Source organism: Rattus norvegicus, chromosome 1 (assembly GCF_036323735.1).
Source record: "Rattus norvegicus strain BN/NHsdMcwi chromosome 1, GRCr8, whole genome shotgun sequence".
NCBI lineage: Eukaryota > Metazoa > Chordata > Mammalia > Rodentia > Muridae > Rattus > Rattus norvegicus.
In genome coordinates, this window is record NC_086019.1 from 75556211 (window position 1) to 75582393 (window position 26183).

Below are 26183 nucleotides of genomic sequence, written 5' to 3' on the forward strand. Positions count from 1 at the left end.
GTCTTTTTTTTTAAAGAAGAAACACTTCATTGTCTTTGATTCTTTGGGTTCCTTCCTTTGTTTCTATTTTATTTTTCATCCCTCTCAATGTTGATTATTTCTTATAATTTACTCCTCTTATGTTTCCTGAGATCTTTTTGTTCTAAAGATTTTAATTGTGGTGTTAACTTGTTGTAGGCACTTAGTGTAATGAAGATTCCTCTGGTCCCAGCTTTCATTTTGCCCCATACATTTGGGTATGTTTTACATTATTTTCAAAGAATTATAGGAAGTATTTAATATCTGTTTATTTTTGTCTTGCTTCAGTCCACATAACAATTTTTCAGCTTACATACCTTCAAAGGGTTTCTGTTTATTCTTTTATTTTTTATACTTAGTAATTATACATGCCAGAATCATAATATAAATGGGTTTTCTAATTTCCTGAATCTGTACAGGTTGGTCTTATAACAGAGTATGCTATACTTTGGAAAAATAATCCATGCATAACTGGAAGAAATTTTAATTAATTTGTGATCATTTGTAATGTGATTGTTCGTATTTACATGTTTGTTTGGACATTTTATTTGAAAATATTTTTTTACCAGCATTTTTTTTATTAACTTGAGTATTTCTTATATACATTTCGAGTGGTATTCCCTTTCCCGGTTTCCGGGCAAACATCCTCCTCCCCCCTCCCCTTCTTTATGGGTGTTCCCCTCCCCATCCTCCCCCCTTACCACCCTCCCCCCAACAATCTAGTTCACTGGGGGTTCAGTCATAGCAGGACCCAGGGCTTCCCCTTCCACTGGTGCTCTTATTAGGATATTCATTGCTACCTATGAGGTCAGAGTCCAGGGTCAGTCCATGTATAGTCTTTAGGTAGTGGCTTAGTCCCTGGAAGCTCTGGTTGCTTGGCATTGTTGTACATATGGGGTCTCGAGCCCCTTCAAGCTCTTCCAGTTCTTTCTCTGATTCCTTCAACGGGGGTCCTATTCTCAATTCAGTGGTTTGCTGCTGGCATACGCCTCTGTGTTTGCTCTATTCTGGCTGTGTCTCTCGGGAGAGATCTACATCCGGCTCCTGTTGGCCTGCACTTCTTTGCTTCATCCATCTTGTCTAATTTTTCCAGCATTTTTTAATATTTGCTTATTATTAGTTTATTTTTCTTGGATATTTGATACATTTACATTTCAAATGTTATCCCCCTTCCCCCATCTCCCATACCTCCTTCACCCTCCCCTGCCTCCACGAGGATGCTCCCACCCACACCCATCCACTCCCACCCCAATGCCCTGGCATTTCCACAAATTGGGAAAACCAGCCTTCACAGGGCCGAGGTCTTTTCCCTCCATTGATTCAGGACACTGCCATCCTCCAGTACATATGTGGCAGCAGTCATTGGACCCTCCACATGCTCTCATTTACTGGTGGTTTAGTCCCTGGGAGCTCAGGTGTAGTCTGGTTGGTTGATAACCTTGTTCTTCCTATGGTGATATAAACCCCTTCTGTTACTTCAGATTTTTTTTCTAACTCTTCCATTTGATCAGTCTAATGGTTAGCTTCAAGAATCCTTTGACTCTGACAGTGGCTTGACCCTCCTGTAAGCCTGTGTGTCAGCTGTTTTCTTTTAGCTAGATCTGGGAACAGAGAGCTCTGCTCTCAGGTTTGTAGGCACTCCTGGTTTTCAACATTCAGTGCAGGCAGAAACCCGAAGGGTCCTGCCTCTGACTGATCCTTGGTCTCTCTGCCTAAAGGTCACAGATGGCTCTAGGTGATTTCCAATTTGGCAAAAAGTAGTTGTCTCTTCTGAGTTCTCTGGATTGTCTACATTTCTAAGAGTCCAGCTCTCTCCCACATGCGATTTCTGTGCAGGGAGCTTTGGGACTGGGTCAGTTTAAATCTGAGCGCATCAGAAATGAGCAGGTTCCTGCCGCTGACTGCTCCTATATTCCTGTATGCAGAGGCACTATGCAGTTTCTTCTTGGTCCAGGAATGTGAGCAGAAGTTAGAACAAGTGATGGTCTGTCCTGAGGTCTCAGGATTGTCTGCCCTTCTGGGAGATCAGCTTTCTCTCCCCTCCCCCAACACCCCCAGGATTTGGGTACAGAGACTTGAAATTACACTTGCACTCCTCTTCTTCCTTTTTTTTTTTACTGGTTATTTTATTTATTTACATTTCAAATGTTATTCCTCTTCTAAATTTCTCCTCAGCAAACCCCTAACTCATCCCTATCACCCTGCTTCTATGATTGAGCTGCCCCATCCATCGACCCACTCCTGACCCACTGCCCTAGCATTCCACTATGCTAGGGTATCAAGCCTTCACTGGAACAAGGGCCTCCTCTCCCACTGATGCCTCCACTCCAACATATGCAGCTGGAGCAATTGGTTCCTCCATGGGGTCACTCTGATAGTTTGTTTAGTCTGTGGGAACTCTGGAATTTCAGGTTGGTTGGTATTGTTGTTCTTCCTATAGCGTTGCAAACCCCTTCAACTCCTTCATTCTTTCCATTAACTCCTCCATTGAGGTCTGCATAGTCAGTTTGATGGGTTGTTCCAAGAATCTGCATCTGTATCAGTCAAGCTCTGGCAGAGCAGTTCAGAGGAAAGCTATTATCAGGATGATGTCAACAAGTACTTCCAATCAGCAATAGTGTCTGGTTTTGATGGATGATTTAAGATGAATCTCCAGGTGGCACAGTATCTGAATGGCCCTTCAGTCTCAGTTCCAATCTTTGTTCTTGTAGTTTCTTTAGACAGGAACAATTCTGGCTTAAAATTTTTGAGAAGGGTGGGTGGTCCCATTCCTCCCTCTTTAAAGACAACTTTATTCTTTATGCTTATGAAAGATTTCACATTCCTCTAGATACAAGTCTCATCACTCAAGGACAGCTTCTCACAGAATCAAAAGTCTTACTATGAGAAACACTGACATTTCAATGCACAGCAATATCCACTGGCAAACAGTAAACTTGTTTCCATCACTAAAACACAAAATAGGGAAGATCATCACCCAAACCAATGGGTGGTCTACATAGGCTCTGCCTACTTTCAGACTAACTCCACTGAAAGAAGTTAATGAGTGTACAATCTTCTGTAAACTCTCTGATTATCAATGTTGATTTGAGACTGCAAACAATATTACATGGGTAGAAAGATTTTTATAAGAAAAATTACATATCAAAACACTGTCTTGCTTCACAGTCATTAGTTGCTTCTAAGATGCTGAAGAAAAAAAATTCTAACAAACAATTCCTCACAGCCACTATTGCATTTAAAAATGAGATAAATAAAATTACAATGCAATTAAAAATATAGGAAAATAAAGGTAATGTAGAATAGATGGGTTAGCACACGTTATTAAATTGAATAAAATTGAACATAGAGAGAATGATCATGATTTCAAATTCAAAGATTAAGATTACATTATTTTCTCATTATTATTGAATGTTTGGAAGGTAGATTCACACAACTAAACCCCAAACCAAAGAGTACAAATGAGGGAACCCATGGCTCCAGCTGGCTTTGTAGCAGAAGACTCCCTTTTATAGCATCACTAGAAGGTGTGTTTCTTGGTCCTATGTAGCCTCGATTATTCAGTGTAGGGGAATGCTAAGTAGCTGAGGTAGGAGTGGTTGGGGGGGTGGGGAGAGCACCCTCATAGAAAAGGGGTGAGTAGGGAAGCATAAGAGGGTTATAAAGGAGACACTGTGAAGGGGATTAAAATTTGAAATATAAATAAATAAAATCATCATTAAAAAGAAAGAAAAAAAGCATGCACACAGAGTGGCATTTTCTTTGCTTCTTGCTGAACCTTAAAAACTCAATCTTTATCATGTAAATTAAATGTGCATCTGTGAAGAACTGAATGATTTCAGATAGTGCTGGATTAAATCTATATTTATGACTTGGTCTGATTATTGATTCTAAAGACAATGGAAACAGAGACATTAATTAGATATTCTGTTCATATTACTGGTGTGACATAGCCCACACTGTACATGGCCTGTGTATCTCAGTGACTATACACATGACACTGCCTCTCTGACTTGGACTTTGTAATACAATGTCCTGTGTGTCCCCAGTAGCTCTGATTGTACCATTACTGGATTTCTCACTGTGGACGTTCTGATACAACCCACTTACCTCATTTCAAATGTGGTTCACGTGAACACCTTGTTGAAATTTTACAAAGATCATATTTGAACAAAAGGTCATTCCTCATGTGTCTACAAACATGAGTGATATCATGGAGCCAGAGAATGAATTATCCTCCTAAGCATATACTGTTCAATGTTTATTACATGGGCTGTGAACACCAGTTGCAGAGCCCCAGGGAAGAAAGTGTTTTAGATTCCTCAAGGGCTTAGGAGCACTCTGAAAAACAAAATGAATCATGAGTATGTAACAAAGCTCTCCTTTGCCCAGAGAAATAAAAGATGGTAGAAATTTGATATGCTGATATGCATGGCACTTCACATCCATACTGCACGGGTTTAAGGCAGGAAAAATGTTCATTTTGATAGTAGTCTTCTTCTTCCACAACATTCCACTTCTCATGGCAAATTTCATTGATCCCAAGTGCTTTTGGAGAATAAATTTGAATGAAGTCAGGGATGAAGACTTGAGCATAACTTGTTCCTTCATCCTTGAAGCAGTTCAGATGCCTGTGGAAAAAGATTATTTCAACCAGACTCTGAATATCCTGTAAGTGCCTTTGTATTTTACATGTAAATGACAACTTGAATATTTGATGAGTGCTCTGAGGATGAAGATTAGGCAAATTCTTGAGTCTTCTGTCCTGTTTCTAATCTGAACACCAAGAAACAAGCTTAATTCTTTGACAGACTCTATCCTATTTTCTCCTTTTAATTAATTCAGTGAAGGTTTTGTTTTTCTTCCAGGTAGCCTCTGACTTAAACCCTGGAAGCTGAGGAATAAAAGTCTATGTACACTGATACTTCTCATAAAGCCCTCCTAATAACAGTTTATGTTGCTAGACAGTGATGACTTATTGAAATAGATCCTGTAATAATTCAGTGTGTTTAATCCCAACTATGTTCAAATAAATGAACTCTGCCGACAGTCCTTCCATCAGTGTGTTTCTCCTAGAGAATATGCTGGTTTCGGTAATATTCCTGGGGCATATAATTATCAAGGACTTTACATACATGCAAACTTACTCTATCAAATTCATTTCATGTGATCCTTCTTCCTTCTAATACTTCATCATGTTTGGGAAGAGATTTTTACACTCAGAAATTCATACTTCATATGAATGCCTGGATATATATTTAATGTCATTAGTGGGCAATGCATCCAAGTGTTTTAAAATATAAATCCAAAAGTACTTTAGCTTAGTGTTTCACATTGATCATGTACAATCATTGGTTTTTTATATTTCATAAAGTTCAGTTTGACCCTCCCTCTTTAGAATAAAACCTTTTTACCATATGGAATTAAATTATATGTTTGCATTATTTGAATAGTGAGGCCATCAATAACAGTGGTGACTTTTTATGTCCCTTGTCACAGCCATGGATAACAGTTGTGGTGTAGGATAGTGGGAACATGTGAGAACAGTGATACAGGAGTTCCCTATTATGGTTTTCTGTCATTATTTAAGAAGCATATCTTCTCTTTTCATGTCTAAGTTGGTTAATCTCTGACCCTTTACATTATATTTATATGTTGTGGGACGTTTTCAGGAATTTCAGCAAATATAAGATCACATTTGTGGTATCAATATCCATTTTGTGGATTGCATATAGTTGTTTTAAAACAAAGCCTTGGAATGCTAGACAACACAAGAATCTTAAGTAACATATACTTCTTTAACTTTAGTTGTACGAGGGGTTTGAGCATTGCACAAGATCTATTCTCAAATTTCTCTTATGTATTACTAAAGTTTTTAATTGAGATTTTTCTCTCTGTGGTAATAAAGAATATCCTAAAATGGCCTATTTTATAGAGTGTAGAAGGAAAACAATACAGGAATACAATTTTTGGTGAAATGCTTATTGTATTTACCTTAAATGTAATTATTAAATTTATAGGTGTCTATTCGGTGTTTATTGATCAAATTATATGAAATGGCAATGATGTTACAGGAGATGTTTTATTTTCGTTTTTATTTTTGGATTTTTTTTTAATTAGTATGTCAAATTTTATAGTGTTTCCTGGATCCCTGTCCATAAAACCTTTCCCAACCCCACTACCCAGCTTCTATAATGGAGTTCCCACACTCAAGCAACTACATTGGGGCATTGAACCATGGCAGAACCAAGGTCTTCTCATCCCATTGATACCCAACAATGTCTTCCTCTGTTATATAAGCAGCTGGAGCTATGGGTCTGTCCATGTGTACTCTTTGGATGGTGGATTAGTCCCTGGGAGCTCTGGTTGTTTGGTATTGTGGTTTTTATGGAGTTATAAACCAGTTCAGATCCCTCAATCCTTTCTCTAACTCCTCCATTGGGGACACTGTACTCAGTTCAATGGTGGGGTGTGAGCATCTGCCTCTGTATTTGCCATGCTCTGGCAGAGCCTCACAAGAAAAAGCTATAGAAGGCTCATGTCAGCTTATGCTTCTTGGCATCAGCATTGTCTGGGTTTGTTGACTGTGTGAGGGCTGTTTCCCCAGGTGTGGCAGTTTCAGGATGTCCTTTCCTTCAGTCTCTGCTGCAAACTTGTCTCCATGTATCCTCCTATGAATACTTTTGTTCTCCATTCTAAAATAAAGGCAGAAACAGCCACACTTTGTTTGTCTTTCTTCATGAGCTTCATATGATCTGTGGATTGTATCTTTAGTATCCAGAGCTTTTGAGCTACTATAAACTTATCAGTGACATGTTTGTTTCTGTGTTTGGTTTACCTCACACAGGCTGATATTTTCTAGATCCATACATTTGCCTATGAATTTAATGATGTTTACATGAACATAAAGACAATATAGTATTATTTCCATTGTCATGTGGCCTACTTTTATTACAAAACATGAATATATTCTATACAACGTACAGCGAAATCTCTTCTATTTTTTAAACATATAATACTGGAACATGCAAATATCACAATAATTTCCTTATCTTCCTAGCTCCCAATAGGATGTTCGTGTTATTTTAATGTAATTGGAAAGATTATCAAAGATGTTCCCTAGAATTAATTTATAATGATGAGAAGTTTCCAGAGTGAATATATTACATTCCTTTGTAAATAGAAAGTAGGTGAATGATAAGTGGAGGATGGGACAAATCCTTAATCTCTGCACTAAGTACTTAGCACAAGTGCATACCTGCATATCCTTTGCAGGGACAGTGTACAGCAAAGTATCTTATAAAACACTTGGATGTATTGTCCTCTGTAAACCTACATATTTCTTGCTAAAATACATACAACCATATGCATAGGCATCTATCCTTTACCAAATGCATGTTTGGTATTTGAATTTAATTAAAAGTAAAACTTTAGAAAAGATTTTCTTTCAGCAAAATATTGAAAGAAAAAATTAACAGGCTCTGGATAAATGTGAGGTGACATGTTAAGAATATTGGCTCCTAAATGTAAGTGATTGTAAGTACAGGAACCAAATGCTGCAGAAAGACTATTCTGTACTGATAAATCATGTTTTCACTTCCTTTACCAATTCAGTTAATTTCACAAGAAAATATCATGAACTCAATGGCTCTCATAACACATGTTTTTTTTTTTTTTTTTGGTTCTTTTTTTCGGAGCTGGGGACCGAACCCAGGGCCTTGCGCTTCCTAGGCAAGCGCTCTACCACTGAGCCAAATCCCCAACCCCCACATGTGTTTTTATATTACTCAATAATTTTTAAATGAAGCCATGATCAGAATTACTATTTTGTTCTTATCTATGGTATTCGTTTTACCTTCTGATCAAGCACTCAAAAATAGAGATGAAAATATGTCTTTGGAAGAGGTCAATACCATTTTTATGTATGGGAGACACAGTGTAAGAAATTATAAAGTGTTTGCTGTTTTCTAGGTTCTCATGTCCACCCAATCTCACCACAAAGCAATTAGGTTCCATCTTTAGTGTTTAGATGCACAAATTTCCAGTACAGCATGGTGCTTTTACTGAGATCGAATGATCATGCATAGATATCTGGCAATAATAAACACTCTACTCTTTTACAGAAAAACAATGAAAAACCACAAATACGCTATGGCATTGGCCTTTTCAATTGATGAAATCAACAGGAATCCCGATCTTTTACCAAATATGTCTTTGATCATAAAATACCCTTTGGGCCATTGTGATGGACAAACTGAATTACTTACACCCTATTTATACAGTAAAATATATTTTAGGCCTATCCCTAATTATTTCTGTAATGAAGAGAATATGTGTACATTTCTGCTTACGGGACCGCATTGGAGGACATCTTATCATTTCTGGATACACTTGAACATCTTCTTATCTCCTAGTGTGAGTTATTATAAACCACAGATTTTATTTTTGCAGCTTTAAGAAGAGGTCAAATTAACTGTATTTTTAATAATTTCTCATTTTGATTTCATAAAAAATTTTACATTACATCCAAGGAAGAAGGGGAAGAGGAGCAATCAAACAAAAAGCAAAACTGAGAAACACATGTTGGGGAGGAAGCGGTTCAGGTGGAAGAGATCTACAGTTGGGTATGTGTACTGCCCAGTGCAAATGCAATTGCTTTGTTACTGAGCACTACTTATGGGAAGAGAACATCCCAACTCATGTTCTATAAAATGCTGTTAGAGAAAGTTAGGCACCCAGGTGGAAAGATGACTGGGAATTGGAAGACAGAGAGCAGTAAAAGTCAAGTAGACACTGAGAGTCACTGGCAGGCTAACTGCAGAGACCAACACTCACTTAAAAAGCTGGGAGCTGGTGGAGTTAATAAAAACATCATAACAAGGGAGATCGCTGGAAGATTAAAGAGAGGTTGCAACTCTTCAATGGGTTTAACATTTGCATCGTATTAATACACATATGTAAACACACACACACAGAAACACATACATGTGCACATGTGTATGTGAACACACATATATACACATGAATTACTTCTTGGCCCTGGAAGCACAATACTAAAAATATGAGAACTATTTCCCAAAGGGAAAGCATAATGAGGAGCAGCAGCCTCTGGGCCTCACAATTGACTGCTACCTAGCCAGCACACAGCCTAGTCTAAAAGAAGGACAAGTAGGGAACAGGGACCAGTTTTGCATAACATCAAAAAGAACCTGAGTCATAGAAAGAAGGCCTTCATGAGAACTCTGCTGCTTCAATCTCAGTTCTCCTTCAAGTTACCCTGGCAACAAGGGCTACATTATCAGAAGAGGATGGGCCTGTGCCTTCTGCTTTGTGGATGACTAAGACAAATATCACCTGCTAAGGTGTTGTATGTAACAGGAGTTTGAGGGGTTGGTGGTGCAACAAGGAAAGTATGTTCCATAATGGAGCAGGAAGCATGTATGCATGTCCCTATGTGTATGTACATGTGTACACGTTTATGTGAAAAGTGCAGCTATATATACATCGAAAGAAGTTGTAGGCATGCACTTAAAGGCCTAAGGTCTTTGTCCTTTGTCATGGTTAGTATCGAGGTGGGAAAGATATAGCTGTCAAGACCTAAGGTATCACCAGGGCAGGCAGAGAGGACAAAAAGTTCCACACATACAAGAGACACTAGCCTAGGACAAGAAAAGGTATCCTTTCCACCTTCACTCCCCTTGTTCCTAAAAGACACCTAACACTTTCCCTGTAGTCCCTCCAGCTTTTAACCACTTAATCATCAAAATGTAGAAAACATAAAACCTAAAACATGGAAAGAGTGTGAGTAAAGAAGTAAAAACAGAATCCCACAATTATTTGTGTGCCAGTATGATGCACATACTTGGAGGTATTCAGAAATTATGACAGACTGAGTGGGGGATGTTTGGGTAGGAGATAAAAGTGTTCCTGAGCCCTGAAAAAAAGAAGTAATCACATCACAGAACTAGATGAGACTTTCATTAGACTCCAACTAATAGCAGAGACACATGAGCAGGGAAATCAAGGAAGGAGAGAGAGAGGGAGAGGGAGAGGGAGAGGGAGAGGGAGAGGGAGAGGGAGACGGAGAGGGAGAGGGAGAGGGAGAGGGAGAGGGAGAGGGAGAGGGAGAGGGAGAGGGAGAGGGAGAGGGAGAGGGAGAGGGAGAGGGAGAGGGAGAGAGAGGGGAAGGGAGAGGGAGAACTAGCAGGCAGCAGGCAGGCAGGTGGCCAGCTTGCACAGAGGGAGGGAACTAGAAAGTAGTGAGCAAGCCAACAAGCATAGCCAGGTCCTAGGTCCTGAGGAGAGGGGAGATTCTTCAGGATCCTCTGGGGCCCTTCCTCAAGTCCATAGCACCTCCAGTACCCAGTGGGTCAGGCATGATCAGGCCTGGCCATGGTCTATTTGCTGAAGGTGGATCAGGAAGTGAAGCTTGATTTTTTTAAGAGAGCAGATCACAAATGAGGAAGAAGACTTGGTATCAAAATTTTTCCCAAAGATGTAGTTAGAACATGAAAGAACCAATCCTAAATATCTATGACCTAACTCAAATTCACTCAGAAAAGATTATTGCAGTTCTTGATCCCATTCTCCTCACCAATAGCCATGATGTACTGGATGGACCCACTAGCAAGAAGTGCAGACTGGATGAATGTAAAGAGGGAACCAAGGTGTTTGTAGTGACCAATGGGATGTTGAAAAACAACCAGGAGACTGTGGACATTATTGACAAAGAAAAACCCGAGTTTCAGCTGCTGATCTCGAAGTGTCACATGATCAAAATATGGATTCATCTTTATTCCCAGAATAGAAGGGAACAATTTCAGAGTGTCAATTCAGGAGAAAACAGTTGCATAGCTAAGAACTGTCGAGAGTGATGCTGTGTCTTATCTGGACTAAATTTTGACATATTGTATTACAAGAGCAACTTTGTTTTCTAAAATATCTAAATATTCCCATGTGGAGGACTATCACCACACTGCCACAGAAATTGATAAGAATGGGTACATCATCCTCTGCCTATCATCTCAGTGCTGAGCAACCAGTATGGCATTCTACATGACATGATCCTGAAAATCTTTGAGATCAAATGGCCCTGGAGCAGTAATGCAGAGACACTGTATAGTGGACAAGGCTAGGGCCAGGGTCACTTGTGAGTCTGCCTCATAGCCTATATTGCCTTGTTTTGTTATATGAGTATTGTGAAGGGGAAAATGGCTGGAAATGGGCCAGGAATTATTAACATCATATCTCTTTGGGAGACTTTGATAGATTTTAAGAAAGTTAATGAATAAGATTGGACTTATGTGCATGTCAAGATATGTAGTTCCAGGGTACTTACTAAGCATAGACATTATAGGACTTTCTGCAAGGCACCACCTCCAGAACTCCACAGATTCCAGAAAGGAGGAATAGAAGAAGAATTCGCTGGTGTGGTGGTAGAGAGAATCTTGTAGCTTGACTGACTGGCAGTGAGAGAATTTCTTTATTTAAACAAATCTCAGTAAGCAGAGATTGTTTCATGTTGTTGAAAACATAGAACACACCATTTCAGTCAGAGTGCCAGTTCTCATGAGAACCTCTGGCAAAAATTTCAGCAAATACTGCTACAATTATTTTTTTCAAACTTCTATTTTTTTACATTTTCCTTAAATTTATTACTATTTTTTTCATCTTTTAAAATTTTTTTAAATTTTCTTTTATCTTTATTAACTTGAGAATTTCTTATTTACATTTTGATTGATATTCCCCTTCCCGGTTTCCGGACCAACACCCCCTTACACCTCCCCTCCCGTTCTTTATGTGTGTTCCCCTCCCCATCTTCCCCCCATTACAACCCTCCCCCCAACAATCACGTTCACTGGGTGTTCAGTCTTGGCAGAACCAAGGGCTTCCCCTTCCACTGGTGCTCTTACTAGGCTATTCATTGCTACCTATGAGGTTGGAGCCCAGGGTCAGTCCATGTATAATCTCTGGGTAGTGGCTTAGTCCCTGGAAGCTCTGGTTGGTTGGCAATGTTGTTCATATGGGGTCCCGAGCCCCTTCAAGCTCTTCAATTCCTTTCTCTGATTCCTTCAACAGGGGTCCCGTTCTCAGTTCAGTGGTTTGCTGCTGGCATTCGCCTATGTATTTGCTGTATTATGTCTGTATCTCTCAGAAGACATCTATATCAGGTTCCTGTCAGCCTGCAGTTCTTTGCTTCATCCATTTTATCTAATTGGGGGGCTGTATATGTATGGGCCACATGTGGGGCAGGCTCTGAATGGGTGTTCCTTCTGTCTCTGTTCTAAATTTTGCCTCCCTCTTCCCTGCCAAGGCTATTCTTCTTCCCCTTTTAAAGAAGGAGTTAAGCATTCACATTTTGATCATCCGTCTTGAGTTTCATTTGTTCTAGGCATCTAGGGTAATTCAAGCATTTGGGCTAATAGCCAGTTAATAATGAGTGCATACCATGTGTGTTTTTCTATGATTGGGTTACCTCACTCAGGATGATATTTTCCAGTTCCATCCATTTGACTATGAATTTCATAAAGTCATTTTTTGATAGCTGAGTAATATTCCATTGTGTAGATGTACCACGTTTTCTGTATCCATTCCTCTGTTGAAGGGCATCTGGGTTCTTTCCGGCTTGTGGCTATTATAAATAAGGCTGCTATGAACATAGTGGAGTATGTGTCCTTGTTATATGTTGGGGCACCTTGTGGGTATATGCCCAAGAGAGGTATAGCTGGATCCTCAGGTAGTTCAATGTCCAATTTTCTGAGGAATCCCCAGACTGATTTCCAGAATGGTTGTACCAGTCTGCAATCCCACTGACAATGGAGGAGTGTTCCTCTTTCTCCACGTCCTCGCCAGCATTTTCTGTCACCTGAGTTTTTGATCTTAGCCATTCTCACTTGTGTGAGGTGAAATCTCAGTTTTTTTTTGATTTGCATTTCCCTTATGATTAAAGATGTTGAACATTTCTTTAGGTGTTTCTCAACCATTTGGCTTTCATCGGCTGTGAATTCTTTGTTTAGCTCTCAACCACATTTTTAATAGGGTTATTTGTCTCCCTGTGGTCTAATTTCTTGAGTTCTTTGTATATTTTGGATATAAGCCCTCTATTTGTTGTAGGATTGGTAAAGATCTTTTCCCAATCTGATGGTTGCCGGTTTTTCCTAATAACAGCATCCTTTGCCTTACAGAAGTTTGCAGTTTTAAGAGATCCCATTTGTCGATTGTTGATCTTAGAGCAAAAGCCATTGGTGTTTTGTTCAGGAAATTTTCTCCAATGCCCATGTGTTCAAGATGCTTCCCCACTTTTTCTTCTATTAGTTTGAGTGTATCTGGTTTGATGTGGAGGTCCTTTATCCACTTGGACTTAAGCTTTTTATAGTGTGATAGGCATAAATCAATCTGCATTCTTCTATATGCTGACCTCCAGTTGAACCAGCACCATTTGCTGAAAATGCTCTTTTTTCCATTGGATAGTTTTGGCCCCTTTGTCAAAAATCAAGTGACCATAGGTGTGTGGGTTCATTTCTGGGTCTTCAATTCTATTCCATTGGTCTATCTGTCTGTCTCTGTACAAATACCATGCAGTTTTTATCACTATTGCTCTGTAATACTGCTTGAGTTCAGGGATAGTGATTCCCCCAGAAGTCCTTTTATTGTTGAGGATACTTTTAGCTATCCTGGGATTTTTATTATTCCAGATGAATTTGAAAATTGTTCTAACTCTCTGAAGAATTGGATTGTTATTTTGATGGGGATTGCATTGAATCTGTAGATCGCTTTTGGTAAAGTGGCCATTTTTATCATATGAATCCTGCCAATCCATGAGCATGGGATATCTTTCCATCATCTGAGGTCTTGAATTTCTTTCTTCAGAGGTTTGAAGTTCTTATTGTACAGATCTTTTACTTGCTTGGTTAAAGTCACACCAAGGTATTTTATAATTTTTGGGACTATTATAAAGGTGTCGTTTCCTAATTTCTTTCTCAGCTTGTTTCTCTTTTGTGTAGAGGAAGGCTACTGATTTACTTGAGTTTATTTTATACCCAGCCACTTTGCTGAAGTTGTTTTTCAGCTTTAGTAGTTCTCTGGTGGAACTTTTGGGATCACTTAAATATACTATCATATCGTCTGGAAATAGTGATATTTTGACTTCTTCTTTTCCAATCTGTATCCCCTTGACCTCCTTTGGTGTATGATTGCTGTGGCTAGAACTTCAAGAACTATATTGAATAAGTAGGGAGAGAGTGGGCAGCCTTGTCTAGTCCCTGATTTTAGTGGGATTGCTTCACTTCTCTCCATTTAGTTTAATGTTAGCAACTGGTTTGCTGTATATGGCTTTTACTCTGTTTAGGTATGGGCCTTGAATTCCTATTCTTTCCAGGACCTTTATCATGAAGGGGAGTTGAATTTTGTCAAATGCTTTCCCAGCATCTAATGTGATCATGTGGGTTTGTTCTTTTAGTTTGATTATATAATGGATCACGTTGATGGTTTTCCGTACATTAAACCAACCCTGCATGCCTACTTGATCATGTAGGATGATTGTTTTGATGTGCTCTTGGATTCGGTTTGCCAGAATTTTATTGAGTATTTTTGAGTCGATATTCATAAGGGAAATTGGTCTGAAGTTCTCTTTCCTTGTTAGGTCTTTGTGTGGTTTAGGTATAAGAGTAATTGTGGCTTCATAGAAGGAATTCGGTAGTGCTCCATCTGTTTCAATATTGTGGAATAGTTTGGATAATATTGGTATGAGGTCTTCTATGAAGGTCTGATAGAATTCTGCACTAAAGCTGTCTGGACCTGGGCTCTTTTTCGTTGGGAGACCTTTAATGACTGCTTCTATTTCCTTAGGAGTTATGGGGTTGTTTAAGTGGTTTATCTGTTACTGATTTAACTTTGGTACCTGGTATCTGTCTAGGAAATTGTCCATTTCCTGCAGATTTTCAAGTTTTGTTGAATGTAGGCTTTTGTAGTAAGATCTCATGATTTTTTAATTTCCTCTGACGTTGTACTTATGTCTCCCTTTTCATTTCTGATTTTGTTAATTTAGACACACTCTCTGTGTCCTCTTGTTAGTCTGGCTAAGGGTTTATCTATCTTGTTGATTTTCTCAAAGAACCAACTTTTGGTTCTGTTGATTCTTTCTATGGTCCTTTTTGTTTCTATTTGGTTGATTTCAGCTCTGAGTTTGATTATTTCCTGCCTTCTACTCCTCCTGGGTGTATGTGCTTCTTTTTGTTCTAGAGCTTTTAGGTGTGCTGTCAAGCTGGTGACATATGCTCTCTCCTGTTTCTTTCTGCAGGCATTCAGCGCTATGAGTTTTCCTCTTAGCACAGCTTACATTGTGTCTCATAAGTTTGGGTATGTTGTACCTTCATTTTCATTAAATTCTAAGAAGTCTTTAATTTCTTTCTTTATTTCTTCCTTGACCAGGTTATCATTGTGTAGAGCATTGTTCAACTTCCATGTATATGTGGGCATTCTTCCCTAATTGTTATTGAAGACCAGCTTTAGCCCTTGGTGGTCTGATAGGATGCATGGGATTATTTCTATCTTTCTGTATCTGTTGAGGCCTGTTTTATGACCAATTATATGGTCAATTTTGGAGAAAGTACCATGTGGTGGTGAGAAGAATGTATAACCTTTTGCTTTAGGATCGAATATTGTATAAATATCTGTTAAGTCCAGTTGGTTCATGACTTCTCTTAGTCTGTCTATGTCTCTGTTTAATTTCTGTTTCCATGACCTGTCCATTGATGAGAGTGGAGTGCTTAAATCTCCTACTATTATTGTGTGAGTTGCAATGTATGCTTTGAGCTTTAGTAAGGTTTCTTTTATGTGTGTAGGTGCCCTTGTATTTGGAGCATAGATATTTAGGATTGAGAGTTCATCTTGGTGGATTTTTCCTTTGATGAATTTGAAGTGTCCTTCCTTATCCTTTTTGATGACTTTTCATTGAAAATCGATTTTATTTGATATTAGAATGGCTACTCCAGCTTTCTTCTTTAGACCATTTGCTTGGAAAGTTGTTTTCCAGCCTTTCACTCTGAGGTAGTGTCTGTCTTTGTCTCTGAAGTGTGTTTCATGTAGGCAGCAGAATGCAGGGTCCTCATTGAGTATCCAGGTTGATAATCTATGTCTTTTTATTGGGGAGTTGAGACCATTGATGTTGAGAGATATTAAGGAATAGTGATTATTGCTTCTTGTTACATTCATATTTGGATGTGAGGTTATGTTTGTGTGCTTTTCTTCTCTTTCTTTTGTTGCCAAGACGATTAGTTTCTTGCTATTTCTAGGGTGTAGCTTGCCTCCTTATGTTGGGCTTTACGATTTATTATCCTTTGGAGCACTGGATTTGTAGAAAGATATTGTGTAAATTTGGTTTTGTCGTGGAATATCCTGGTTTCTCCATCTATGTTAATTGAGAGTTTTGCAGGATACGGTAACCTGGGATGGCATTTGTGTTCTCTTAGGGTCTGTATGACATCTGTCCAGGATCTTCTGGCTTTCATAGTCTCTGGAGAGAAGTCCGGTTTTATTCTGATAGGTCTGCCTTTATATGTTACTTGACCTTTTTCCCTTACTGCTTTTAATATTCTTTCTTTATTTCACATAACACTATTATGTGACGGAAGGAGTTTCTTTTCTGGTCCAATCTATTTGGAGTTCTGTAGGCTTCTTGTACATTTATGGGCATCTCTTTCTTTAGGTTAGGGAAGTTTTCTTCTATGATTTTGTTGAAGATATTTACTAGTCCTTTGAACTGGGAGTCTTCACTCTCTTCTATACCTATTATCCTTACTTTTGATCTTCTCATTCAGTCCTGGGTTTCCTGTATGTTTTGGACCAGTACCTTTTTCTGTTTTACATTATCTTTGACAGTTGTGTCGATGATTTCTATGGAATCTTCTGCTCCTGAGATTCTCTCTTCTATCGCTTGTATTCTGTTGGTGATGCTTGTATCTACAACTCCTTGTCTATTCCTTTGGTTTTCTTTTTTTTCTCCATCTTATTAAATTGGTTATTTCTTATTTACATTCAATTGTTATTACCTTTCCAGGTTTCTTGGCAAAGAGCCACATAACCTCTCCCCCTCTTCTTCCATATGTGTGGTCCCCTCCCCATCCTCCTCCCCTTACCACCCTCCCCCCAACAGTCCTGTTCACCGGGGATTCAGTCTTGGCAGGACCAAGTGCTTCCCTTTCCACTGGTGCTCTGATTAGGCTATCCATTGCTGGGTACGCAGTTGGAGTCCAGGGTCATCCATGTATAGTCTTTGGGTAATGGCTTAGTCACTGGAAGCTCTGGTTGGTTGGCATTGTTGTTTATATGGGGTCTCAAGCCCCTTCAAGGTCTTTCAGTCCTTTCTCTGTTTCCTTCAATGGGGGTCCCTTTCTCCGTTCAGTGGTTTTATTGTGGTATTCGCCTATGTATTTGCTGTATTCTGGCTGTGTCTCTCAGGAGAGATCTACATCCAGTTCCTGTCGGCCTGCACTTCTTTGCTTCATCCATCTTATCTAGTTTGGTGGCTGTATAGGTATGGGTGACATGTGGGGCAGGATCTGAATGGGTGTTCCTTCTGCCTCTGTTCTAAACTTTGCCTCCCTATTCCCTGCCAAGGGTACTCTTGTTCCCCTTTTAAAAAGGAGTGAAGCACTCGCATTTTGGTCATCCTTCTTGAGTTTCATGTGTTCTGTGCATCTAGGCTAATTCAAGCATTTGGGCTAATATCCACTTATCAAAGAGTGCACACCATGTGTGTTTTTCTTTGATTGGGTTAACTCACTCAGGATGATATTTTCCAGTTCCATCCATTTGCCAAAGAATTTCATGAAGTCATTATTTTTTATAGCTGAGTAATATTCCATTGTGTAGATGTACCACATTTTCTGTATCCACTTCTATTTTTTATTTAATCCTTTTTAAATTAGATATATTTCTTTACTTACATTTCAAATATTATTCCCTTTCCCTGTTTCCTGTCCATAAGCCCCCAGCCCCTTCCCCTCTCCCTTATGAATATTCCCCCCCATTACCCCTCTTACCACCCACCACCACGACATTTGCCTGCACTGGGGGCCCAACCCTGGCAGAACCACTGGCTTCTCCTTCCACGGGTGCCCCAATAAGTATATTCTATGCTCCACATGCAGTTGGAGCACTTATAGTCTTTCGATAGTGGTTTAGTTCCTGGAAGCTCTGGTTGGTTGGCATTGTTGTTCTTATGGGGTTGAAAACTCCTTCAACTCTATACATACTTCCTCCAATTCCCCCAAAGGGGGTCCTGTTCTCTGTTCAGTGGTTTGCTGCTAGAATTGACCACTGTATTGGACATGCTCTGTATGTGCCTCTAAGGAGAGATCTATATCCACTCCCTTTCAGCATGCAGTTTTTAGCTTCATCAATCTTATCTAGTTTTGGTGTCTGTATATAAATGGGACACATGGGCTATCTTTGGGGCACACTCTGAATGGCCATTACTTCAGTCACTTCTCTAATCTTTGCTTCCATATACCCTCCGATAGATAGTTTTTCACGTATTAAGAAGGAGTGGACGTATTCGAATTTTGGTCATCTTTCTTCTTGAGCTTACTGTGGTCTATAGATTGCATCTTGGGTAATTCAAGTTTTTGGGCTAATATCCACTTTTCTATGAATGCATACCAAGTGTATATTACTGTGATTGGGTTAACACATTCAGGATGATATTTTCTAGTTCATTCCATTTGCCTATGAATTTCATGAAGTCATTGTTTATGATAGCTGAATAGTACTCGATTGTGTAGATGTACCACATATTGTTGAATACATTCTACTGTTGAAGGGCATCTGCGTTCTTTCCATCTTCCAGTTATTATAAATAAGGCTGCTATGAACATAGTGGAACATGTGTCTTTGTTGTATGTTGGACCATCTTTTAGGTAAATGACCAGAAGAGGTATAGCTGGGTTCTCAGCTAGTGCAACATCCATTTTTTCTGAGCAATATCCAGATAGATTTCCAGAATGTGTACCAGTTTGCAATCCTGCCAACAATATAAGAGTGTGTCTCTTTCTCCACATCCTCACCAGCATCTGCTGTCACCTGAGTTTTTTATCTTAGCTCTTCTGACTGATGTGAGGTGGAAACTCAGTGTTGTTTTGATTTACATTTCCGTGATGACTAAGGAAGTTGAACATTTCTTTAGGTGCATTTTGGCCATTCAATATTTCTCAGCTGAGAATGTATTGTTTAGCACTGTACCCCATTTTTAATAGGGTTATTTGGCTCTCTGTAATCTAACTTCTTGAGTTCTTTGTATATTTTGGATATTAGACCTCTATCAGTTGACGAATTGGTAAAGGTCTTTTCCCAATCTGTTGGTTGCCATTTTGTCCAAACAACAGTGTCATTGGCCTTAGAGAAGCTTTGCAGTTTTATGAGGTCCCATTTGTTGGTTCTTGATCTTTGAGCATAAGCCATTGATGTTTTATTTGGGAAATTTTCCCCAGTACCCATGTGTTCAAGAATCTTCCCTAGTTTTTCTTCTATTAGTTTGAGTGTATCTGGTTTGATGTGAAGGTCCTTGATCCACTTGGACTTAAGCTTTGTACAGGGTGATAAGAATGGATTGATCTGCATTCTTCTACATGCTGACCTCCACTTGAACCAGCACCATTTGCTGAAAATGCTTTCTTTCTTCCATTAGATTGTTTTATCTCCTTTGTCAAAGACCAGGGGACCACAAGTGTGTGGGTTCATTTCTGGGTCTTCAATTCTATTCCACTGGTCTATCTGTCAGTCTCTGTACACAAAACATACCACACAGCTTTTATGACTATTGTTCTGTAATACCGGTTGTAGTCAGGGTGGTGATTTCCCCATAAGTTATTTTATTGTTAAGTATACTTTTCGCAATCCTGGGGGGGTTTTTTGTTTGTTTGTTTGTTTGTTTTTCCAAATGAATTTGCAAATTGCTCTTTCTATCTCTATCAAGTAGGTATTTTGATGGGGATTTCATTGAATCTGTAGATTGCTTTTGGCAAAATGGCCATTTTTACTATATTAATCCTGCCAATTCATGAGCATGTGAGGTCTTTCCATCTTCTGTGATCTTCCTCAATTTCTTTCTTCAGAGACTTGAAGTTCTTGTCAACTGATCTTCTACTTGCTTAATTATATAAAGTCAGAGCAACATATTTTATATTGTTTGGGAATATTGTGAAGGGTGTCATTTCCCTAATTTCTTTCTCGGCCTGTTAATCCTTGAAATAGAGGAAGGCTACTGATTTGTTTGAGTTCGTTTTATACCCTAACACTTTGTTGAAGTTGTTTATCAGGTTAAGTAGTTCTCTGGTGGAACATTTGGGGTCACTTAAGTATACTATCATCTGCAAATAGTGATATTTTTATTTATTCCTGTCCAAATAGTATCCTTGACATCCTTTTGTTGTCTGATTGCTCTTGCTAGGACTTTGAGTACTATATTGAATAAGGAGGCAGAGAGTGGGCAGCCTTGTCTAGTCCCTGATTTTAGTGGGATTGCTTCAAGTTCCTCTCTATTTAGTTTGATGTTAGCTACTGGTTTTCTGTATATTTTTTTACTATGTTTAGAAATGGGCCTTGAATTCCTGATCTTTCCAGAACTTTTATCATGAAGTGATGTCAAATTGTGTCAAATGCTTTCTCAGCATGTAATGAAATAATTTTCTTTAATAATAAAATGAATATGTCCTATCTGTATGAACTTATTGCTATGTCTTATCTTTTACTCCTTTGCTTCCTCATCAGAATATACAAGAGTGGACCTTCACAAGTCAAGTTTTATAGGAAAGAGTGATTTGGGGTTCTGATACCTGCTTCTTTCATATTTTTCCACCATTAGAAGATACTTTGTTTAGAGGAGATAAATCCGTCCAATCTAACTTTGTTTCTGTAGAGTTTCCTCAAGAGATACAATTATGAGTTCTTTTTTTATTTCACCCCATAATTGCCTGGGTATTTAATAAGAAGACTTCTTAATCTGATCTGCTGCTAATATTTTGGTCTGCCAAATCTTGTTTATATTTTTAAATTTACTTTGTTCTGATGAACTGTTTCTGGAGTAGGCATAAAAGCAGAAATTCCAAGTGTATTTTTGAGCTTGATCCTAAAAAGGAGAACTCTGGCATCTTTACCTGAATCATAACATCTAGTATACAAGGAGTACCATGAAGTAGGGCAAGATAAGAATATTTGTCCCTAAAAGCTAAAGCATATTATGCATAGGACTTTCCTGTTAAATCTTAGAAACAGTGTGTCTGGATTAAGGCACAAATGGCTTTTTAAAAAAAATAGTCAAATATCCCCAATTTGTAAAAATGTTAAAGTCCCTCCAAACAGTGAAAATACTGATATCAAGACTAAAACTGAAAGACAGAAAGGCAGTAATTATAATACGCAGTTATATCTATGTCAAAGAACTATGCTTGCTAGTGATCCCATTAGATGTTGATGTGCCAGGCTTCCAAATTTGCTTATTTGAATCAGAAATGAGAGGAAAAGTCACAGATAATGAATTGTTTTGATGTAAATATGATTACAAGATTGTTAAGTTTACTACACTTCATGCTGCTCTCTGTGTTGTAGTTCCTTCAGCTTACCTATGGACCTTTCCATTCCATCTTCAGTGATAGTGAACAATTTCCATATCTCTATCAGATGGCCCCAAAGGACACATCAGTAGCATTGGCAATGGTCTCCTTCCTACTTTACTTCAAGTGGAACTGGGTTGGCCTTTTCATCACCGATGATGATCAAGGCAACCAATTTCTCTCTGAGTTGAAAAAAGAGAGCAAAATCAAGGAAATTTGCTTTGCCTTTGTGAGCATGATGTCAATCCATGAGGTTTCATTCAGTCAAAAAACTGAAATGTACTACAAACAAATTGTGATGTCATCTGCAAATGTTATTATCATTTATGGGGAAATAGACAGTATTATTGAATTGAGCTTCAGAATGTGGGAATCCCCAGTTATCCAGAAGATATGGGTCACCACAAAAGAAAAGAATTTTCCTACCATTAAGAGAAATTTAACTCATGACACATTCTATGGGACTCTTAATTTTTTACACCACCATGGGGAAATTTCAGGCTTTAAAAATTTTGTACAGACATGGTACCATGTCAGAAGCACAGATTTATATCTAGTAATGCCAGAGTGGAAATACTTTAACTATGAAGCCTCAGCATCTAACTGTAAAATACTGGAGAACTATTCATCCAATGCCTCACTGGAATGGCTATTGGAACAGAAGTTTGACATGGCTTTTAGTGATGGAAGTCAGAACATATATAATGCTGTCTATGCCATGGCTCATGCACTCCATGAGATGAATCTGCAACAGGTTGATAATCAAGCAATAGACAATGGGAAAGGAGCCAGTTCTCACTGCTTGAAGGTAGAGTTTCTTTTATTGGATGATGTCTGGTGTCGTCAATTGCACAGCCATTTAGAGACTCTCAGATGCCCACAATTAATACAACAGGAAGTATTTTCCAAAATAAATAGGCTTCTGAACATTTTTCCTAAAGAAAAAGAAATTGATAAATGAGGGTTGAAAAAGAAGGCAGAGCTGATCAATGAAAATTTGTGGTTTCATACAGAGTATCTTTAATGTCCATCAGCATGCCCTTCCAATATTGGATGGATATAAACAGTCCTTCCTCATGAATTTTCTCCATGATGAGAAGATGATTTTATGTATGTATACATTTGTCAGTTATATGGATATCATTTTAAGGAATGGTTTTCATTACTGTTCTCCAGTGATTCTGCCCATAGTGTAGGCTCTGGGTAACTTAATTGGATTTCTGAGAGTAATTAAGCATGAAAAAGTATTTGTATTCAATTCCATCTATAGAAATGTGTTTATATGTGTGAATGTATCTTTCTTGCTGTGTGCATGAATAAGTTTTACTCTTTCTGTGTATCTTGGTTCATCTTTGTGCTGCTTTGTACATACATGTTTATCTCTCTATGACCATAGAAGTGAGTAACGATTTGTCTATGTTTGAAATTTTTTCTGTGTGTTTATATATGTGTTTGTTTCCTTGTATGTTTGTCAGAGTATGTGTTTTTGTGTACCATGGCATGTATTTTGTGAGTTTATCTATGTGCTTATATGTATTTATATCTGCTTTACTGTGTATGTATCTGCTTAATCTTTGTCTTGTCTTGGCCTTTTCCTGCCTTTTTCCATTAGGTGTGAGTATAAATTTCTCTATGAGTCAATTTCATTCTGGGCTGATGCTTATATATTGATACTTCTCCTGGTGTGTTGCTGTATGTATGTGTGGAGTAAGGGGGGCATTTGTGTGTGTGTGTGTGTGTGTGTGTGTGTGTGTGTGTGTGTACATTTCTGTGTGTCTGTGTGTGTGCTTGTATGTGTGCCTCTGTATGTATTTTGCATGATTTCATATTTGTGTTTTTAGTTGAGTACATATCTATGTCTTTTTTCTGCCTGAATGTTTACATGTTTGTCTACATGTATGTGTTTTTTATGGAAAGAAGCATCTTACTGTAGTATATGTGTCACTCAGAAAAGATGTGAGCCTCTCTCTTTGCTACTGTGTGTGTGTGTGTGTGTGTGTGTGTGTGTGCGTGTGTATTGCATATCTTTGTTTGGTTCTACTCTTTTGTTTACTTGTGTTTGGTAGTCATCTCGGAAAGAATTGAAATATTATGGTAATTTCATTTATCCAATTGCTTTTGTTGTGATTTTTCTTTCATTCTTTAAATAATGTTGTCTTTACTATGAAATTGGAATTCATTTTCCGACTTGAAGTAACTGTATAGACTTAATTGTGCAATGCTTGCATTTTAGCTAAACTCCTTTCTGAGAAAGACCCACTTCACTAATCCTCTTGGGGACAGAGTGATTATGAAAGAGAGAGAAATCCTGCAAGAAGACTATAACATTTTTCACATTTGGAATTTCTCACAACACATTGGTTTTAAGGTGAAGATAGGAAAGTTCAGCCCATATTTTCCACATGATGGACACTTTCACCTATATGTAGACATGATTGAGTTGGCCACAGGAAGTAGAAAGGTGGGTGTGTACTAACTTATTGATTTATATTATACAACAGGAAACCCTGTCAGGTAGATTCACTGCAGCACATTGTAATGAAACATTTTGTCACAATAGGAACCAATTTCTATTCTCCTCTATTATATTTCTTTTTTCATTTTTTCTGGGATATGTCCCTTTATTTACATTTCAAATGTTGTTCCCTTTCCTGGTTTCTTGTCCACACACCCCTTATCCCCTCCTTCTCCCCAATAAGGGTCCCCCCCAACTACCCTCCCCCTCTTACCACCACCCTCCCAACACTAGGGGTCCAAACTTGACAGGACCAAGGACTTTCCTTTCCACTGGAGCCCAACAAAGGCCATCCTCTGCTACATATGCATTTGGAGCCCTGGGTCATCCATGTATAGACTTTGTATAGTGGTTTACTCCCTGGGAGCTCTGGTTGTCTGGCAGCATTTCACACATGCATAGAATATACATTTGTCATATCAGAAACATTTCTGAAATTTAATAAATATAAACTGTTCTTCACCAAAGTCTGATATTATCTTCTTTAAAATGTACAATATTCTCTTCATATTATTATTGTGATTGCACAGTAATCTCCTCCCTTTCCTTAAACCTCTGGAACATATGTACATAAGGGTGTGATTAATGTTAAAGATAGGAAATACTAAGTCATAAATGCTAACACCTTTATTATACCCAAAAATTGTATATTAGGAAGTTACTTATCAAGTTCATTGATGAACACAATTACAGCAATTCATATTCATAGAAAAATCACTTTTAAATAAAATTGAAAAAATCCTTGACTCTTTAGGTAAGATGAACAAAAGATGAAAGGAACATATAGACAGAACTAGAACAATAGACAAAGAAAGAGCTTTTAAAACACATCATATAGAGCAATAATAGAAAGCAGACAAAAGTAACAAATAATTTTCCATTATACTTGAATATTTTTGTTAACATTCTCTAAAGATATCAAAGACAACAGGCTGATTTATTTTTTAAGGCATGCCTTGGTTGACTGCAGAGAATGGGAGAGTCAGTCACATACAAGATGAGAACTTTTCTTTACAAAATTAATGGATGAAAACATTTTATTGGGAAATAAGAGGGAAAATGGAAATTAGAGAACATCAACTTGGGTGGATATGTCAGGAATAATTCTTAACTATAACACATACCAAAACAATACAACACAAAACAGAAAGATCATTGTCTGATAACAGGCAGAATTTCATCAAGGATATAATGCATGGTCCAAAGAATAAGTCATCTAAAATATTCAGAAATAGCTCTTAACCAAGCCCAACACTCATGCAGAGTTAAGGAAACTAAACAAGTGATAGAACAGGAGGAACCCATATTGATATGACATGTTTTTTTTCACAAACCAACTGACAATACTATAATACATGCAGAGAAAATTATTATCCATGAAAGTCAGAAATAATGCCAAGTAATTTTCATGGTTCATGTTTTTATCCACACACTTTAAAGACAGAGTTCTGAAAATCTCTGTCTGCTTCTTGCCCGTCTGCTCTATAATATGCATCCAAACCAGCCAAGTGTGATATGGAGACACTACCTTAAAATAAATTAATATAAAGTACAAAAGTAAGCCCATTTTCCTTACTTAAACTCAAGGTAATCTTTAAAATATTACAAAGTGTTAATGTAAATTTAAAGAAAATTATGGGGGGAAAGGAAAATGTAAGCTGATCTTCATTCGGAGTATTAATCTACCAGTGCTTTATAATAAAGTCCTGTTTCAATAATATAAAAACACAGGAAGAATTCTGTAAAAAATCAATTTATTTAAGAGCAACTAATTTATCCAGTCGTTTTCCAGAATTTGCAGCCACTGTAGAGCATTTTGACCCAATGAAGCACTCCATATTCAAGGTCATTACACATCAATTTATTATTCCCAACCACATTAAACCAGTGTCAGCTTATTCCACTGTTTTTATATACAGTATATCATCCTTTGCAATAATAATTTATTAGAGATCATATTTTCTATCTGTGGTTTTAGGATATATATTTCCTTTTTCAAATGTCTTCAAATACTAACCTGCTTCTCTGTTGCTTGAATAAAC

The 26183-nt window shown here is 38.1% G+C and overlaps 1 protein-coding gene and 1 pseudogene across 2 annotated transcripts in view; both read left to right on the plus strand.

Moving 5' to 3' along the window:
• The first annotated feature begins 4492 nt into the window (after positions 1-4492).
• The window catches only part of Vom2r28 (vomeronasal 2 receptor, 28), a 29320-nt gene continuing 7629 nt past the window's right edge, over positions 4493-26183 (plus strand). For both annotated transcript variants that reach the window (NM_001099472.1, XM_039103749.1), the window contains exons 1-4: positions 4493-4689; positions 8142-8433; positions 21622-22434; positions 23860-24087. In NM_001099472.1, coding sequence (NP_001092942.1) covers positions 4493-4689; positions 8142-8433; positions 21622-22434; positions 23860-24087 — 1530 coding nt within the window. The remainder of the gene's footprint in view (positions 4690-8141; positions 8434-21621; positions 22435-23859; positions 24088-26183) is intronic.
• LOC103691055 (proteasome activator complex subunit 3 pseudogene) lies at positions 10411-11153 on the plus strand (annotated as a pseudogene).